At 45.5% G+C, this 19,734-nt stretch overlaps 1 protein-coding gene across 2 annotated transcripts in view; it reads left to right on the top strand.

Moving 5' to 3' along the window:
- Positions 1-19,734, top strand: part of RCL1 (RNA terminal phosphate cyclase like 1) — a 62,887-nt gene that overhangs the window by 27,759 nt on the left and 15,394 nt on the right. For both annotated transcript variants that reach the window (XM_032427622.1, XM_032427621.1), the window contains exons 4-7: positions 348-422; positions 1,285-1,409; positions 14,899-15,024; positions 19,342-19,498. In XM_032427622.1, the coding sequence (XP_032283513.1) occupies positions 348-422; positions 1,285-1,409; positions 14,899-15,024; positions 19,342-19,498 (483 nt within the window). The remainder of the gene's footprint in view (positions 1-347; positions 423-1,284; positions 1,410-14,898; positions 15,025-19,341; positions 19,499-19,734) is intronic.

Below are 19,734 nucleotides of genomic sequence, written 5' to 3'. Positions count from 1 at the left end.
TTGCTAGACCTCACCCTGCTTTCACGGGCTCTTTATTCTTTCCACCTCTGAAGGTTTATTTTTTATTTAAAAAAATTTTTTTAGATTTTATTTATTTATTAGAGAAAGAGAAGGCACAAACTGGGGGGACAGGCAGAGGGAGAGGGAGACAGTGAGAGAGGGAACACAAGCAGGGGGAGAGGCAGAGGGAGAAGCAGGCTCCCCACCGAGCAGGGAGTCCGATGTGGGGCTCGATCCCAGGGCCCTGGGATCATGACCTGAGCCGAAGGCAGACGCTTAACGACTGAGACACCCAGGCATCCCTCAAAGTTTAATTAAACTTTTTTTTTCCTGGAATAATTCTACAGGTTGATGTCCTTAAGGCAACAGCCCTCCCTCTGTTGAAGCAGTTTGGAATTGACGGTGAATCATTTGAGCTAAAGGTAAGAGTGTGTACACTGTTGGCTGTAAACGTGTGTAAAATATTCTCTTATAAACTCGTTGGAAGAGCTGTAGGACACAGTGTGTCTGTGTGTGTCACGTTTGAAGTCACCATCGAGCAGCCCCACAGGAGCCGTGATCCAAACGTGACAGACTTTGCGCCGAGAAGGGACCCGAGCAGTGGCAGCGCCAGTTCGTTTGTGGTGAGCGGCGTTGTGCGCGCTGCACAGGGACGGACTCCTTTATCCCTCACGGCAGCTCCGCCGGGAAGCAGCCGCACCAGGCTTCCGGCCACACGCACTCTCTGAGCGAGGTCACCCAGATGTAATTCGCGTCCCGGGCCTCCCAACCTGGATGCCCCAGAGAGTTTTCAGTGTTTTCAAAACTTAGAAGTGATTTAAGCATCTGTTTGTTTGCTGTTGGAAGGAATTATTACATCACTAAGTTAACTGGGTATCTTAAGCTGCTTAGCATCTCTACTTCTTAAGTTAATGTCTTAAACAAGGGAAATGACTTCATTTTTATTAATAAAATGAATTTTGCTAGATTAGTTAGTTGCATAGGAAGGAGGAACGGTTCCTGATGGTTAAGAAAGCGGTTGAGCCGCTCATCATAAGCATGAGGGAACAGGTGCCAGGGGTGAAGTGACCCCTGGGGCGTGCTGGCCCTGTGTCCACTGCTCTTCCTGCCGTTCGGGGTCCCTGCTCAGCACGTGCCCTCTCGATGGTCTTGAAGGGGTTGACCCGTTGGCTACGAAAGAGCTGAGTTCTGAGGAAGAGCCCCTTAGCCTAAACCAGCTAGGCTGGGTATCAGGGTCCCCCACTCTGCCGCCTCCTCACCTTTTCTCTCTCATCACCTGCGCAGGTGGTGCGGCGGGGAATGCCTCCTGGAGGAGGAGGGGAAGTGCTCTTTTCGTGTCCCGTAAGGAAGGTCCTCAAGCCTGTCCAGCTCACAGATCCAGGGAAAATCAAGCGGATCAGAGGGATTGCGTATCCTTTGCATTTGATTTAGATTTCTGATCTTTTACTTGCCTCATGAAGATAAGAATGACTCATAACAATTTGCTTCTTCCCAGAGTTATTTACGTTTTATTTTTATTTATTTTTTTTAAAGATTTTATTTATTTATTGAATTGACAGAGAGAGAGAGACAGTGTGAGGGGGAACACAAGTAGGGGGAGTGGGAGAGGGAGAAGCAGGCTTCCTGCGGAGCAGGGAGCCCGATGTGGGGCTCGATCCCAGGACCCCGGGATCATGACCTGAGCCGAAGGCAGTCGCTTAACCAGCTGAGCCACCCAGGTGCCCCAAGTTATTTACGTTTTAGACAACAGTCTTGGAGAAATCTTAACAGTGAAATTGTAATTGTTGGCTGAGATATGATGTTTTATTATCTGTCTCACCATGACCAGACTGATCCATTCCTTATTGTTTTTTTAGTTAATGCTGAAGCAAACAACTCCCGGGTATGTGCTGCTCTCCTGAAGGCTTTGGTTTAGGGGCCACCAATACACTGCAGTCCCTCCCTCAGAAGAGCTCGTTGTCTGATGAGGGAAACGTGCAAACATGTAATTCTGATATAATGTGTAAAATGGTGTAGACGGATGCACAGTGGGTTGGGGGAGCTAAGACAGAGGATGGCACACTCTGTCTGGAAGATGTAGGAGGGCAGGAATAAGATCTACTTATTAAGTGGTTACTCTGCATGCACTGTGATAATATACTTATTTTCTTTTCAAAAAACCACTTTATTGACATATGATTTACGTACAAAAAGCTATACGTACTCCACGTGTACAACTTGATGAGTTTGGAGATGAATATACACCTGTGAGTCCAGCAGCATAGTAGTACCATATACATACCTGTTACCTCCAAAAGTTACTTTTTGCCTTCTAGTTTTTTTTATTTTTACACTTTTAATTTTTTGTGATAATAACGCTTGACATAGATCTACTCTTTTAGCAAATTTGAAAAGAATTTACTGGGGCGCCTGGGTGGCTCAGTTGGTTGAGCATCTGACTTTTCGTTTTAATTTTATTTTTTTTTTAAAGATTTCTTTTTCATTTTATTCATTTGAGAGAGAGAGAGAGAGAGCATGAGCACGGGGAGAGGCAGAGGCAGAGGGAGAAGCAGATTCCCCGCTGAGCCGGGAGCCCGACATGGGGCTTGATCTCAGGACCCTGAGATCACGCCCTGAGCTGAAGGCAGACACTTAAGCATCTGAGCCACCCAGGTGCCCTGAGCGAACAACTCTTGATTTCAGCTCAGGTCGTGATCTCAGGGTCGTGGGATTGAGCCCTGCGTCGGGCACAGTACTTCATGCTCGGCGCAGAGTCTGCCTGGGATTCTCTTTCTCCTGCTGCCCCTCTCCCTGATCACTCGAATGCTCTCTCAATAAATAAATAAATAAAATCTTAAAAAAATAAAATAAATTTTATTTTTTAAACCCCAGTATAATTAGCAAATTTTTAAGTATGTAATACAGGCATTATGGTACACAGTAGATCTGTAGGACTTAGTCATCTTGCATAACTGAAACTTTGTGCCCTTTGACTGACATCTCCTCAATTCCCCTTCCCTCCAAGCCCCTGGCAACCACCAGTCTACTCTCTGCTTCTGTGAGTGCGACCATTTTAGATTGCTTATGTAAGTGGAATTATGCAGTATTTATTCTTCTCTGTCTAGCTTATTTCACGTAGCACACTGTTTTCCTTGTTCACCATGTCGCAAATGACAGCATTTACTTTTTTTTTTTTTAAGGCTGAATAATATTCCATTGTATGTAAATATTACATTTTCTTGATCTGTTCATCTTTCATTGGACATTTAACTTGCTTTCATGTTTTGGCTATAGTGAATAAAGCTGAAATGAGTGTGGGAGTTTGTTTAGTTTCTGTAGATATGGACCCAGAAGTGGGACTGTGGAATCAAACGGTAGTTCTGTTTTTAATTTCTTGAGGAACCTCCCTACTATTTTCCATAGTGGCTGCACCAGTTTGCATTCCCATCAACAGTGTATAAGGATTCCCTTTTCTTCACACTGTCGCAATACTTGTTATCTTTTTTTTTTTTTTTTAATTGTAGCTACTCCAACAGGCATGAGGTGATAGCTCATTATGGTTTTGATTTGTATTTCTCTGATGATGAGTGATGTTGAGCACTTTTCCACATGAAGGTATGAACATCTCTGGGTCTTCTGTGGAGAAATATCTATTCAGGTCCTTTGCCCATTTTTTAATCGGGTTTTATTTTATTTTATTTTTAAGATTTAATTTCTAAGTAATCACTACACCATGTGGGACTCCAACTCACAACCCTGAGATCAACAAGAGTCACACGCTCCACCCACTGAGCCAGCCAGGTGCCCCTGGGTTATTTTATTTTTATTTTTTTGCTGTTGAGTTGTAATGAGTTTCTTATGTATTTTGGATATTAATCAGAGGTATGAATTGCAGACATTTTCTCTCATTCTGTGGGTTGCCTTTTCACTTGGTTGTTTCTTTTGCCCTTGTTTTGGTATTCCATCCAAGAAAGCATCGCTGGTGCTAAAAAGCTTTTCCTCTGTGTTTTCTTTTGGAGTTTTATGGTTTTAGGTCTTAAGTTTATCTTTAATCCATTTTGAGTTGATTTTTCTACGTGGTGTTAGTCTGTTGAACAGATATGAAGATATGATCTATCTCTGTTCCCATTGAGTTGCATGTTTTCATGCTGGTACCATGCTGTTCTGATTATTGTAGCTTAGTGATAGATTTTGAAATCAGGAGCTCTGATTCCTCCAGCTTTGTTCTTCTTGCTCAGAATTGCTTTAGCTATCTAGAGTCCTTTTTGGTTCCATATAAATTTTAGGATTGTTTTTTATGTATCTATTTTCTATATCTATTATTCTATAAAAAATAATCATTGGGATTTTGATAAGGATTGCATTGAATCTGTAGATCACTTTGGATAGTATGGACGTTTCAAGAATATTAATTCTCTCAGTCCATAAACAAGGGCTGTCTTTCCATTTATTTGTGTTTTTTTCTTTTTTTTTTTAAAGATTTTATTTATTCATTTATTTGAGAGAGTGAGAGAGAGAGAGCACATGAGAGGGGGGAAGGTCAGAGGGAGAAGCAGACTCCCTGCCGAGCAGGGAGCCCGATGCGGGACTCGATCCCGGGACTCCAGGATCATGACCTGAGCCGAAGGCAGTCGCTTAACCAACTGAGCCACCCAGGTGCCCTTGTTTGTGTTTTTTAAAATGTCTTTCATAAGTGCTTTATACTTTTTAGTGTACAAGTCTTTTACCTTCTTGGTTAAGTTTATTCCTAAGTATTTAGGTTTTTTGGGATGCTATTGTAAATAGGATTATTTCCTTGATTTCTTATTCAGATAGTTTATTGTTAGTGTACAGAAATGTAAGTTGATTTTTGTATCCTGCAACTTTTAAAAATTCATTTATTCCAATAGTTCTTTTTTTGGGTGGGTGACATCTTTGGGGTTTCTACATATAAGATCATGTCATCTGCAGATAGATGGTTTTACTTTTTCCTTTCCAATTTGGATTCCTTTCATTTCTTTTTCTTGCTTAATTGCTCTGGCTAGGATTTACAGTGCCATGTTGAATAGCAGTGGCAAGAGTGGTCATCCATGCTTTGTTCCAAATTACAGAAGAAAAGTTTTGGGTTTTCCACAATTGAAGATGTTAGCTGTGGGCTTTTCATGTATGGTCCTTATTGTGTTGATGTAATTTTCTTCTCAACTTAATTTGTTGAGAATTTTTAATAATGGAAGAGTGTTGAATTTTGTCAAATGCTCTTTCTGCATCTGTTGAGACAATCATCTGATTTTTGTCCTTCATTAATGTGTTAATGTGGTGTATCACATTAATTGATTTGCGTATGTAGAACCATTCTTGCATCCCAGGGATAAATCCCACTTGGTTATGTCATATGATCCTTTTAATGTATCATTGAATTTAGTTTGCTAAAATTTGTTGATAATTTTTGCATCCGTGTTCATCAGGGATATTGGCCTATAGTTTTCTTTTCTTGTAGTGTCTTTAAGGTCTGGCTTTGGTATCAGAGTGACGCTGGCTTCATAAAATGAATTTGGAAGTGTTCCCTCTTCATTGTTTTTGGAAGTTTAAGGATTGGTATTAATTATTCTTTAAATGTGTGGTAGACTTCATCAGTGAATTGATTAATCTGGTGAAGCCATCTGGTCTTGGACTTTTCTTTTTTGTGAGGTTTTTGGTTACTGATTCTGTCTCCTTACTTACAAGCTTTAATCTTGTTGCAGACTTGGTGGAATTTATCCGTTTCTTCTAGGTTGTCCAGTTTGTTGGCTTGTAATTGTTCATAATAGTAGCTTATGATTTTTAAAAAAATGTGGCATCAGGTGTAATGTCTCCTCTTTCATTTTGGATTTTATTTGCATCTTCTTTCTCTCTTTTCTTAGGCTAGTTAAGGGTTTGTTAATTTGTTTATCTTTTCAAAAAACTGACTCTTACTTTTGTTGATTATTTTTTCCTAGTGGTTTTCACTTTGCTGTTTCATTTATATCTACTCTATTATTTTTTTCCTTCTGCTAACTTTGGATTTTAGTTTGTTCTTTTTCTGGTTCCTTGAGGTGTGAAGTTAGGCTGTTTATTTGAGATCTTTTCTTCTTTTGTAGAAAGAACGTAGGTGCTTATCACTATAAAATTACTTCTTAGTACTCCTTTTGCTTCGTCACATAAATTTTGGTATGTTGTGTTTTCATTTTTGTTGTCTCTAGATTTTTTTTTTTTAAGATTTTATTTATTCATTTGGCAGAGAGAGCACAAGCAGGGGGAGCGGCAGGGAGAGGGAGAGGGAGAAGAAGGCTCCCTGCTGAGCAAGGAGCCCGATGCAGGGCTCGATCCCAGGACCCTGGGATCACAACCCGAGCCAAAGGCAGACACTTAACCGACTGAGCCACCCAGGTGCCCATCTCTAGATATTTTCCAATTTCCCTTTTGATTTCTTCTTTGACCCCATGTTCAAGAATCCGTTCATTTTCATCTGTTTGTGAATTTTCCCATTTTCTTGCTGTTACTGATACCTAGTTTCATTCCATTGTGGTTGGAAAAGGTGCCTGAGGTGATTTTAGCCTTTTTTTTTTTTTTTTAAAGATTTTATTTATTTATTTGACAGAGAGAGACACAGCGAGAGAGGGAACACAAGCAGGGGGAGTGGGAGAGGGAGAAACAGGCTTCCCTGCCGAGCAGGGAGCCCAGTGCGGGGCTCGATCCCAGGACCCTGGGATCCTGACCTGAGCCAAAGGCAGACACTTAACGACTGAGCCACCAGGCGCCCCTAGCCTTCTTTTTTTTTTTTTTTTAATTTTATTTTATTATGTTAGTCAGCATGCATTACATCATTAGATTTTGGTGTAGTGTTCCATGATTCATTGTTTGCGTATAACACCCAGTGCTCCGTGCAGAACGTGCCCTCCTTAATACCCATCACCAGGCTAACCCATCCGTCCACCCCCCTCCCTTCTAAAACCCTCAGTTTGTTTCTCAGGGTCCATAGTCTGTGGTTCCTCTCCCCCTCCGATTCCCCCCCTTCATTTTCCCGTTCCTATTATCTTTTTTTTTTTTTTTTAACATATAATGTATTGTTTCAGAGGTACAGATCTGTGATTCATCAGTCTTACACAATTCACAATGCTCACCATAGCACATACCCTCCCCAATGTCTATCACCCAGCCACCCCATCCCTCCCACCACCCCCCCGACTCCAGCAACCCTCAGTTTGTTTCCTGAGATTAAGAATTCCTCATGTCCGTGAGGTCATATGATACATGTCTTTCTCTGATTGACTTATTTCGCTTAGCATAAGATTTCAGCCTTCTTAAACTTGTTACATCGTGTTTTGTGACCTGCCGTGTGATCCCGGAGAATGTTCCATGTGCACATAAGAAGAATGTGTATCTCGCTACTGTTGAGTGAAATGTCTTGTGGATGTCTCTTAGTTCCTCTTGGTTTATAACATTGTTCAAGTCACCTGTTGCCTTACTGATTTTCTTCCTGGGTGTTCTGTCCGTTATTGAAAATGGGGTAAGACGTCTCCTATTACTGTGGTATTGCTGTTTCTCTATTCAAATTTGCTGATGTTTGCTTTATATATTTAGGTGATCTGATGTTGAGTGCTTATATGTTTATAGTTGTTATATCTTTCTGTTGAATTGACCCTTTTATCATTGTATAATTAACGTCTTTGTCTCCTGTGACTTTAAAGTCTTTTTGGACTTAGTCTGTTTTGTGTGATGGAAGTATAGGCAGTCCTACTCTCTTTTGGTTCCCATTTGCATGGAATATGTTCACTTTCAGCTTATATATGTCCTTATATCTAAAGTGAGTCTTTTATAGACAGCATATAGTTGAATTTTATTTTACCCATTCAGCCACTTTTGTTTCTTTTGATTGTGGAGTTTAATCCATTTACATTTTATATTCTTTATTTTTAAGTCTCCAAGTGACTCTGAGTTTACTTGCATTCTGTTTTGCAGATGGAAAAACCGAGGCTTCACAGGCTGAAGAAATTTGCATCCACATCACACTGTTCATAATGGCAGGGCTGGGATTTGAGCCCTGTCTTACTGCAGCCCAGTCTTTGAACCTCTGCTTTTTCTTAGAGGAAGGGAGGGCATTTGGATTGAGCCTTGAGGAACAGAGGCCTGTGAAGTGGAGCAAGGAAGGGGTGCTTCAGGCAGGAGTGTGGGCCTCTGCAGACGCAGTGGTGCACCCTGGTTCTGGGAGTGGCAGGCCGTGCGGTGTGGCCTGAGGGCAGGTCTGTCACTGGTGTTCGGTAGTAGAAGATGGGATGTGAAAGATAGGGCCGGAGCCAGTGAAGATTGAAGGCCATGCTGACCAGTTGGCTTTCATTCCAAAGTCTGTAATTTTCTAGAGAGAGAATTTCCATAGTAAGAGGATAACGTCGGTGGTGCTGAAAGAACTTCCGGCTACGCTTGGCTCATTGTAGAAACTTTGGAAGGTACAAGTGTAAAAAAAAAAAAAAAAAATCTTACACCTAATGGTGACCACTTAGAGGCAAAGATACTAGGGAGTCATTTTGCCCGAAGAGGATGGTGAGGGTAGTGGCTGGAGCACAGGTGAGGGCTGCAAGTTTACAGAGAGCTTGGGGGCAGCATGCGTGGGAAGCCGTCCCCACCTGGCTCTGTAATAGAGGGATAAGGAGTCCTTTTGGATGGTCTGCTGTGTCCCCTGGCACCTGGAGAGAGATGTACATTCTGATAGTAGCTACATGTTTGGGGCAGTGTAAGGTGGGGTGGGGGCATTGGTGATAGTTCAGTTTTATTTCTTTTGGGTTTGAGAGCCCTTCACAATGGTTACAGGGAGATAGGTCTAGAAAGGAAATTAGAAATGTACATCTGTAACTTGGGGGTGAGGTGAGAGCCAGAAGTGGGTGACTTGGAGTCGCTATCATGTAGAATGCGGAGAGAGGCAGGTGGATCCCTGAGACATCGCTAAGACTTGAAAGCAAAAGCAAAATGCTCCCAGGAAGGGGGACCAGGGAGAGTCAGGCAGTTGAGAGGAGAATAAAGAAAACGTAGCATCTTAGAAGCCCTGAGGAGCCCAGAGGAGTCAGCGTTAGGATGGAGGACATTCTGGGCAGCACACGGCTGGGGAGGAGCTCCTTCCAGAGAGGAGGAGCCAGCCCTGACGACCAGTTCCGGGGAAATGGTGCAATGTGGGGGCTGCTCTCAAGAATCTTGACAGGAAAGAGAAGCAGGAGGAAGGAAAGGTGGGAACTTGCCACAGGGAGAGAGTTGAGAAGATCCCCTCCCTTCTTAAAGAGAAGGTTGATGGTGATGGTGGTGATGGGAGTACTTCCATTGTCTGAGTAGAGTAGACCTCTAGGAGGGGGGGATGCTGAGGAAGCGGGGTAACACTAACAAGGTGCTGGGTTCAGATGTGGGTTCCGACTCTGGCCTTGCTGCCCATGGATGGCAGGATTTCGGCCCCACGCCTTGGTTGACTCCCTTCTAACCGGGTGTGTTATAACCGCGGTGTGGGGCTGCAGCGAAGGTTGAACAAGGTAGTAGATGTAGAGGGCGAGGCACCTGGCTGTTGTGTGAGGAAGCATTTGGTGCGTCGCAGCTAGTATTGTTTTTATTATTATTTGAGAGGGTGTGGGTCGAAGATGGCTCTAGATTGAGCCACCTGGAGGTGATCGGAAGGGGTTGGGAGCAGTTTTCATTTTTCAGGAGTTAGGAGGGGATCATGGATAAGGGCATTAGCGGAAGGATGATAAGACCGTGTGACAGGTGTAAAGGTGTGCTGTCACAGTGGGGCACAGCAGCTGAAGGGAAGACCAAGGCTGTGGGACAGCAGTAAGGGCTCAGCTGAAGATGAGATTTTATCATTGTGTCGGCTGGGTGACCATGTGGCTGCGTCTGGCAGAAGTTGGCAGCCCAGAGGGAGGGGACGAGAAGGCCAGAGGGTCAGTTTCATCCGGGGCTGGGTGCGGATGGCAGAGAGTGACTGGTGCAGTAGGATGGGGTAGAGGGACATCTGGTCAAGGGATTGGAACGCTTACCAGATTCAAAGATTGAATGTAAATAGCTCTAAAGATTGAGTGGCAGTAGGTATGTGTGCTGGGTAGACGAACAAGAACTTGTGTTGGGGGAATTGTATTTTGGGGTTTCAGATATTGAAAGTAGTAAAATTCTAGGTGCCGATCTGGGGGAGGGCAGGCGTTGGAGGCCAGGGGGCTGGATGGGGTTGGGTGATGGCTTTCCTGGTGGGACTTTGACAAAGGGGGTAGATCAGGGTGTGTGCTTCTCAGGGGTGGGTTAGGTGCTAAAAAGTCAAGTTTTGTGTTTCTCAGGAGGTTTTGGGGTGGTCCTACTTGGAGGAGAAGTATGGAGAGGCCTTGATGAGCTTGAACAGTAAGTGGTGAGGGGAATAGGGTGGTCGGCACAGCCACAGGCACAGAAAGCCGTCATTGAGATAAAAGGGTGCTGCCTGAAGTTTGTAGAAATCCTCAAGATAAGAGGAATGTAAAACAGAGCTTCCCTGGGCGGCGGCCTGTTCTCTCTGCTCGGCTCTCCTGGGGTGTGTCTCAGGGCCGTTCCCCGGTAAAAATGAGAGAGTGGGCAGCGGGGGGAGATATAGTTCCTGTCCTGGGAGCCCCCAGATTGACGCATGTGGTTAAACTGACTTTCTAAGGTGATGTTCTCCATAGAGAAATGGAAATGCAAGTAGGTAGCGTTTTTTTTTTTTTTTCTTTTTAACCAAATATGCCTTTTCTACTTGACCCTTGGCACTTACTCAATCTCATTCTCGCGAACAGGCGCACTGTATTTTACCATATAAAGAAGCCAGGATGAAACCCTGCTGGTGGTCATTGACTTGCTTTCTCTTTTCCTCTGTTGCTGAAAATGCTGCAGTTGACGGCCTTGCACACAAAATCCTATGCACGCTCTGGACTGAGTTTGTTTTTACTCATTTGAGATTTGTTCCCTTTAATAGCTCTAGCGTGGTGGTGAACTCTGCTTGGAATCCATTCCCTGTAGTCTGGAAATGTGATTTCCAGAGTGTGCTCTGTTTGTTTTGACATAGTCTTGTGGTGACTATGCAGGTTTCACAGAGACTGCCTACTGGGGTCCCACGGTACTTGGAGTACTGGGTGTGCAAAAGCCTCATGAGTTAGCCTTCGATGAGGACGCTGAGAAATGGGGAAGCCTTGGGGGTCGCACAGAGGAGAACAGAAAAGAGCCCCGAGCACTGGGGTGTAACTTTGTTCCTCCCTGGCTTCTCCCTCTGGTGTTCTTTAAGCCTTCCCGGTATAGAACCGGTGCCAGGAAGACACTGGAGAGCCCCTTGCTTGGGGCTGGGGCTCGGACGCCTGAATCTTCCTGACACATCAGACCTGTAGAGTCTTCCTCCCAATTCCCCAGGAAAGTAGATACAAGTGGCCTTGCTCAGATTCTTGTCTGCAAACCAGACATTCCAGCTGCTGGTCTCCAGAGCTGCCCCTTTCACAAACACCTCAGTGGAATGTGGGTTTGAATTGAGATCACCTTCTTGGCCAGTTTTGGGGCCTGGGAAAAAAGAGCTGCTTTTGGAAAAAAGCTTTAGCTGGTTTTATAGGTTTTTTTAACTTGCAAGTCTGGTTAACTGTTGGTCTGAGCTTGGAGGTTGCGTTCCCCATAGGAGGGCTTGGGTCAGGAGAACTGGCCCTGCTCTTGTGGGTGGTTGTGGCTTTAACTGAGTTACCCCCCAGAGCGCATCTTTTCCCTCTTGGACCGGCTGTCCAGGGCGTGGGAGGGAGCCGGTGTTGGTTCCTGCCAGCAGCAGTGACTGGACAGTGTGGTTACCTTTTATTTAATGCCACCCACTCTCATTCTCCCCCTGCCTGAGGAGGGGGGGTGGGGAGAAGGGAGCACTCTCTTTTCAGTTTGTGGCACTATCCCAGAAGCTCATGATCTGGTACATAAGAGTCAAATGAAGAAGCTGGGGTAGAGACAGAAGATGGGAGTGAGTTGGAATTTGTAGGACAAACTGGTTTCCTTTCTCTGATTGTAGGACAGGTACTTAGAGAATCAGCCTCTTTGTCTCTACACACACACACACACACACGCACACACACACACTTTTGCTCACTTGTGGGTACTTTCTCTGACCTGGGACACCAGGGAGGGATAAGGGTAGGAGTTCCATATGGCCTGTAGCTGTGAAATTGTCTCTCTTGGATATGAGTTCCTAATATGGTATTCATATAAGGGCTTCAGGAGATTCACAGTCCCCTGAAATTGTCTGCAAAATGACGTGTGTGTTTCCTGAGGGAGTGTCCATAGCTTTCATCAGATTCCCAGAGGGGTCTCTGATTTCTGAAAGGATAGGAACCTCTGCTTGGGGGTTTGAATCTTGGACTAACTGCAAGAAAAGCAATAGCCGGCGTTCATTGGGCTCTTACCTCACACCAGGCACCACTAAGCACTTTACATGCATTATTTCATTTGAGCTTCCAAACCTTGGGAGGAGAATGTTGTGATTATTCTTCTCTTACTGATGAGGAGGTAGACACACACCAGACCCAGAATGATGCAGTTTGCTGGAGCTGGCACTTGAGTACAGATGGTCTGATTCTAGAACTCTTAGCCATTCCTCGGTAGGTCCTTCACACCAAGCCGGATGGTTCCATGGTGACTCTGGCATATAGCCACCTTGTCCATCTCCACTGCCAGGTTTCTGGTATAGGACTCCACTGGCCCTGAGTTGGTACAGCTACTCACCCGGTTTCCACATGTCTGTGGGGGTTGGAGGGAGGAGGTTGTCTTTGTGAAGTCAGATCTGTTCAATTTTGTATCTCACTTCTGTGACCTGGTTGTCCTCAGTTTAAGCCCTGGAAGTAGGAATCCATGGCTGTGGCTCATGGGGTCACTGTGAGCATAAGATCAATTGCTAATGTACCTGAAAGAATTTTGGGAGCCATGAATGCTGTGGGACTATATGTCAGGATGGTGACATCTGTGCTCTCCTTAGGAGAGTGGGCAGCATCAGGCTCAGAAGGACAGCACCCACCCAGTCCAAAGGGTATGAGACCCAGGATTGTTTGTCTAAGCTGCCTGTGGCCAAAAGTACATTCTGGACAGAGAGGTGGTGATGTAACGGGGCCTTGTGTGTGTATTGAAAAATCCCTCTTTGCTCTTTCCTCACTTCAGGTTTGTCCTTTGAGTCAAGTCAAATATTTATTGAGTATTGCTGAGTACAAAAGTAGGGTATGAGAGTCATCAGAGAGCTCTGCTCCATACGGAAGCAGAGCCCCTCTTCTTATGGAAGGCATGGTCTTGGTTGATGGGCAAGGACGTGTGTAGATGAAGGGAGACGTACGGTAAGGTCAAGTGAAGACCACGGTCTGGTTCTGGCTGGAGGGTGTGGCGGAGAAGGAAGGAAAAATGAAGGAAGGCGGTTCAGGTTGGAGAATTTGAACAGTTGGGTGAGTGGTGGGGGTAATGGTGTCGGGGTGGGGGGACGAACACTGAGCAGACAGACTGACCGTGAGGTCTGGGAGGGTCCAGACTGAGGGAACTGCGGATTCTCACTAGCATGAGGAAGATTGATCTTTCAGTGGAGGGTGCGGGATGGATCAGAGAGGGGAGCTAGATGCCAGCCAAGGTCTTTGCAGTCTCTGAGCATTTCATTTCTGCAGCTCAAATGAAAATGGAATTTGTCATTGATGGTAATTTTTGCACAGTTGGGTTGGAATAGGCAGACCACACACCTTGTTTCCCCTGTTGGACTTGCCATGTGGGGTTTGTGTCAGGGTAATGGGAAGATCACATGTTGTTACTTCTCTCTTTCTTTAACCCCTTGTCCCACGTATGTAGCCACCTCTTGACTGAACGTTGCACATCGAAAGTGCTCCATACTCACTTATTTTTGGATTCGTGGCATTGGGGAGAGCCAGTCTCTAATTTTAGGTAATTGTTTCTGTTTCCTTAAAAATCAGCCTTTTCGGGGCCCCTGGGTGGCTCAGTCAGTTCAGCATCCAACTCTTGATTTCAGCTCAGGTCATAATCTCAGCGTTGTGAGATTGAGCCCCACGTTGGGCTCCACACTAGGCATGGAACCTGCTTGAGATTCTCTCTCTGCCTCTCCCTCTGCCCCACCAACCCCTGCCATGTGCGCGCTCTCTCTCAAAAAATTAAAAAAAAAAACAAAAAAACACCAGTCTTTTCATTTGAGTTGCTTTTATCTTCCTCCTTTTCTTTCTGGGGGTGCCGTGGTGTAAATGTGCTAATTATCAATACTTTTATTATAAGGTAGCAGTTGTGAGGAGCCTGTGTTATCCACAAATGGAGTAAATGACAAATAATTGAAAATAAGCTCTGTGAGTTGCAACAAACCTATTAAGATCTTTATAAACAGCTACTGTACTCTCTTTCACTAATCTTTTTCTGCTTTTCCTGTCAACAGACCAGGGGTGGATTGGGACTGGCCCAGGTGAGCCCCAGTGTAGTGTGTCTGTTCTGGCCTTAGGTTTGCAAGGGAAAGACTCATTGGTTCCAGCAGTGGGGAGGGTCGGAGAACACTTCAAAGGGAGCCTGGCTCATGCCAGACAGGCAGGCTGTTGTCTCCTTTTGTTCCAAAATTGAGTTGAACCATATCTCGGAGAGGGGAGGGGCATTGGGTAGGAACTCTAGAGCAGGGTTGGGAACTCTTATTTTATACTTTCCAACTCTCTACATCTGTGTGTTTTTCATTGTGATTGTTTTATAACAATAATATAAAAACTATATAGTAATACAATAATAAATAAAAACAATGATCTAAAAAATCGACTTAAGGTATTATGACAAAGTTAAGCAATTAAATACAGTTGGAAAATAGAATGGCATTAGAATGGCATTTTATTACAGTTCCACAAATAGCTGCTAGCTTTATAACAGACCTTTCTCTGTGTGGAGTCCAAGCAGAATGGCACCCTTAACCGTGGATTGCAGGTACTCCGTGCGCGTATCACCGCAGATGGCCAACCGGATCGTGGATTCTGCAAGGAGCATCCTCAACAAGTTTATACCCGATATCTATATTTACACAGACCACATGAAAGGAGTCAGCTCTGGGAAGTAAGTGTCTGTGCTTTTTTTAGAGCTTATTTCTGCAGCTAACCCAGCCTTTTCACACTCCTGTCCCGATTGCAGTGAAAGCTGCCAGCTCTGTGTCGGCAGCCAGAGGAAGAGTGATTTCAGAATTAATTTCCTCCCGACTTACTGCTGTTGTCACCAGCGGGCATCTTCTGAGCACCTATCACGTGGGAAGCATCATAGTGGCCGGTGCTGGGGATGAGGGGTCCAGACCCTGGCCTGGGGGAGTTAAAACCCAGCTATTAATAAACGGTGCTTCCAGCTTTAAATCCCATTTGTTCCCACAAAAAATTAAAGCAAACAAGTTCTTCCACCCTGAGTAAATAACAGTTTAGGGGAAAATACCCTTTGTTGGTCTGTGCCAGTTGATTTCTCCCTCCATCAGGGGGAACAGCACCCCTAGAGCCAAAGGAAGTTGTTACTGCAGATTTGACTCGGGTTTAGGGGAAGCCTTTGTGGAAAACCTCACTTTAGAAAATAAAAAGTTAATGATGATCTGTGTAATGAAAATACTTGTTTTAGGCTTTGCTTGTATATTTAGCAACCAGTAAGTTAGGGAAGCAATTAAAAACTAATTTTTTTTTATTATGAAAATGTTAAATATACAGAAAAGTTGAAAGGCTAGCACAGTGAACACCTGTGTGTTCCTACTACTTGTAGTTAACAGTGAATGTTTTGCCAAATTTACTTGTGTGTGAGTTTTCTGTGTTTGTTTTTGTTTTTGCTGAATCATTTCAGTGCTTACAGTCTGAAGCTTGCAGGTCGTGTCTCCTAAAAATAAGAATGTCAGAGATCGACTATTGGGGGTTCAGAAATCATTTTTTTGCTAAGTAGCAGCACAGCCCCTCCTCTCTCATAGCCCTTCTGTCTGAGCTTTCCTTTGACTTCAGCCAAAGAAGGAGAGACAGCACAGGAGGGCTGAGTGTGCTACGGCATTTCTGACCTTGACAAGGTCCATGGGGCAGACGAAGGTGATTTCAGCCATGTGGTGGCAGCTCGTAACTCAGAGCAATGGGGGCGGGGTGTCAGAGGATACAGTTGGGAAAGGATTTGTGTGCCGGGCTGGCCCTTTCTCTGGGTTTGGAAAGGTCAGTGATGGTCCCAAACCTTTGGTGCACTGCTCAGATATCGCCAGCATTTTCCTTGTTCACATGATGGGAGTCATAATGCCGGCATCGCTGGGTTACGGTACATGTTGAAAGACCACGTAGGTAAGCCGCTAACGCAGTGGCTGGCAGACAGTAGGTCCTGCAGAAATGCTCATGCTGCTCCTCACTCCCCGCCTTTCTCTCCCCTTCTCGGCCCTTCTCTGGGGGAGGGGACCACAGAGCCATGGGGGGGGGACAGGTAGCCGCAGCAGCAGCTGTCTGGGTGGCCTGGTCTCCACTGTGCCGCCTTTGTCTGGCCCCTGGCTCCGCGAGGGTGACTAAGGCTGAAGCAGAGGAGGCCTGAAGGCCATGCTGCCCCCACGATGGTGCAGCTTTTCCTAACGCCATCGACTCAGCTGACCCCGGCGTGTGGTCCAGTCCTATCCCTGCTGAGGGTGAGTAGGAAGCTCATACGTGGATCAGGACGTGGGCGTGATGGAGATTTGTGGGTCATCAACTCCAAGCCCCACTTAAAAAAAAAATTACACGTGAAAGCAATGCATGATGTTAGGTTTGTGTTTTCTAAATCTCCAGTTACAGAGGACAAGTGGTGCTCTTCCTTCTCTGTTAGGAAATGGTGAAGTCATAGTGGGCATTTTCCTCTTCTGACTCAGGGGGGTGTCCATGTAATGAGGTTTATTGAACTCTGAGACTGACAGTGTGTGTTGTGGCCACGGCCTAGAGCTGTGGGGAGCGGCAGCTCTGGGCGGCCTGTGTCCGCACTCTGACCAGTATGCACAGTTGTCTGTTGTCCCGTTTTGATCCTCACAGTCAGGGGGTGCCTGGGTGACTTAGTCGGTTGAGCGTCTGACTCTTGATTTCAGCTCAGGTCATGATCTCAGGGTGGTGAGATTGAGCCCCGTGTCAGGCTCCATGCTCAATGCAGAGTCTGCTTGTCCCTCTCCCTCTTCTCCTCCCGTTCCCCCCACCCCCCCAATAAATAAATAAATAAAATCTTAAAAAAAAAAAAAAAGCTCTCACAGTCAGGACTTTCAAAAAAATCTAGTCCTTTACCAATTGGGAATTTTTTTTTTAAAGATTTTATTTATTTACTTATTTTTTTGAGAGAAAGAGAGAGCGGAGAGAGAGCACGAGCAGGGGGGAGGGGCAGAGGGAGAAGCAGAGTCCCCCGCTGAGCAGGGGTCCAATGTGGGCCTCGATCCCAGCACCCCGGGATCATGAGCTGAGCTGAAGGCAGACACTTAACCGACTGAACCACCCCGGCGCTCACCAATTGGGAAGTTTTGGAGGCTGTCACTTGCAAATTACTAAGGCAGATCTTCAGTGAGGTCACCTGGTGACCAGCTGCTTTGTCATCATAACTTGAAACAGGCCAGATAACACACACACACCCCAGATTGGAGGGAGAAAATTCGCGTAATGCACACATGGCTTCGTGTGTTCTTGTGTTTTTCCTAAAACAAATACAGTGTTATATGGAACAGTCTTGATTAAATACAAAGCTTATTGTAATAACAACTACACACACCTCAAAGATTTCACATGGATGGAAAAATTCAGAAGTTCTTGGGAACTGTAAGTGAGCAGGTGAAAGCAGTGAGGGCAGCCTACCTCCTGGTTCTGCCTCCGTCTGTTTCCTGCTCTCCATGTTTGCATGGCACCACTTGTACCGCGGAGCTGGACGCCCTCCTTCCTCCTGGTCAGGTGGCTCGAAGGCAGCTCGAGATGGCCGTGTGGTGGGATGGCTGGGCGGCACGGCATTAGGCGGTAAAGCATGACTCGGAGCGCCCCAGAACCTTTGTTCTCACTCACCCCCTTCCCTTGGCAGGTGTCCTTAACCCTTGGCTGAGTAGTTTTTCTGAAACAGATGTTTTGGCTAGTTTTGTGCTGGACACAGAGTGCTTTAGGAACATGGATGTTGAATTGTGTTAAAGGGGACACGTGTAGTGATTGCATGTCGAATATACTGCTGGGAATACATATTTTTTTAAAAAGGCACTGGGCAAAGTAGACGTCTGTGATGTCAGACTTGGAAATTTTATGGAGAGGTGCTGTTGTTATTGTTCGTGGACTGATTTGATTTTGTGCCAAACCGGTTGTCACTGAGCTCTGTGAGAGCAGGAACTCCTGTGTTTACCGTGTGCTCAGTGTCCTGGCCATGGAAGCAGCTTTTCCCCAAATGTTTGTTGGATGCATGAGTGAGTGAGTCAGCTGGTGTTAGTTAGCTTCTGGCTGTTGGTGGTAGGAACACAACAGGAGAGAACACGGTGCCAGCTCACTGGTTAGATTAAATGAAATCTGAGGGGCGCCTGGGTGGCTCAGTCGATCATCTGCCTTCGGCTCAGGTCATGATCCCAGGGTCCTGGGATCGAGTCCCGGCATCGGGCTTCTTGTTCAGCAGGGAGTCTGCTTCTCCCTCTGCCTGCCGCTCCCCCTGCTTGTGCTCTCTCTCTCTCTGTCAATGGATAAATAAAATCTTTAAAAAAAAATAAATGAATTCTGAGTGAGGGATGTTCTTCAAACAAAAGTCTATAGGCCCTTTCTGGCCCATGTGGTACTTTTCATTACGGGGGAGCAGCCTGGTATTTCGGAAGAAAGCTGTCATCGGTGGCCTCTGGCCACTCATATCTTCTGGATTGGTTGAAGGCCTAGTGCTGTGGTGGAGAACTTTCACGGGCTTTGGAGTCTGGAAGACCTGTGTTTGAAATGCATTTCAGTCACTTTCTAGCTGTGTGGCCTTGGTGCTGGTTGCTTAATTTCTCATTTGTAAAATGAGGGTGGTAATGTTTACTCTGCAGAGTTGTGGTGTCAAAGCTCCTAGCTCAAACTGGCCATAAGTAGGTGCTCAATATCTGGTGTCCCTTGTTCATGTTACTTTATATGTTGATCATTACAGGCTCGCACAGTATGATCTTTCACAGTGTTGGAGTGGGGGGAAGGAAGGCAGGGCCAACGGGAAAAGCCGTGCAGACTTGAGCGTAATCTTGGTTCTGCCCTGTGTGCTCTCACTAAGTCGTTTATATTTCTAGCATAAGCTAGTAGGACCTCTAGGAAGGCTTGCTGTGGCCAGAGAGAATGCCATCAAAGAGAAGTTTGTCTTCTCTTTTCCTTTCCTTTTGCTGGTGAATGTGAAACCCCCCCCCCCCCCACTTTATGAACCCTACTCATGTCTGTGCCTTTGAATCCCCAGGTCTCCTGGCTTTGGGTTGTCACTGGTTGCCGAGACCACCAATGGCACCTTCCTCAGTGCTGAACTGGCCTCCAACCCCCAGGGCCAGGGAGCAACAGTGCTTCCGGAGGACCTCGGCAGGAACTGTGCCAAGCTGCTGCTCGAAGAGATCTATAGGGTATGTCCTCTGTCTCTGCAGGTCTGGGAGCAAAGCCATCATTGTCTCTCATTTTTATTCCTTAGCGACTTTTTTCCCTTCCAAGGGCTTAAGCCAAGGAGTTAACTTGTTCCTACCCATTCAGCAGTTTAGCATTAACTACTTGAATGGATTAAGTAAGCTAGTCCGTGACAGAGATCCAGCCCCACTGGTTTGGGAAACAGGGCAGGTAAGTTTAATGGGGAAAGGAAGGAACT

The sequence above is a fragment of the Phoca vitulina genome, unplaced genomic scaffold (genome assembly GCF_004348235.1).
Source record: "Phoca vitulina isolate PV1807 unplaced genomic scaffold, GSC_HSeal_1.0 scaffold37, whole genome shotgun sequence".
Lineage (NCBI taxonomy): Eukaryota > Metazoa > Chordata > Mammalia > Carnivora > Phocidae > Phoca > Phoca vitulina.
This window is presented reverse-complemented; position numbering and strand designations above follow the sequence as displayed.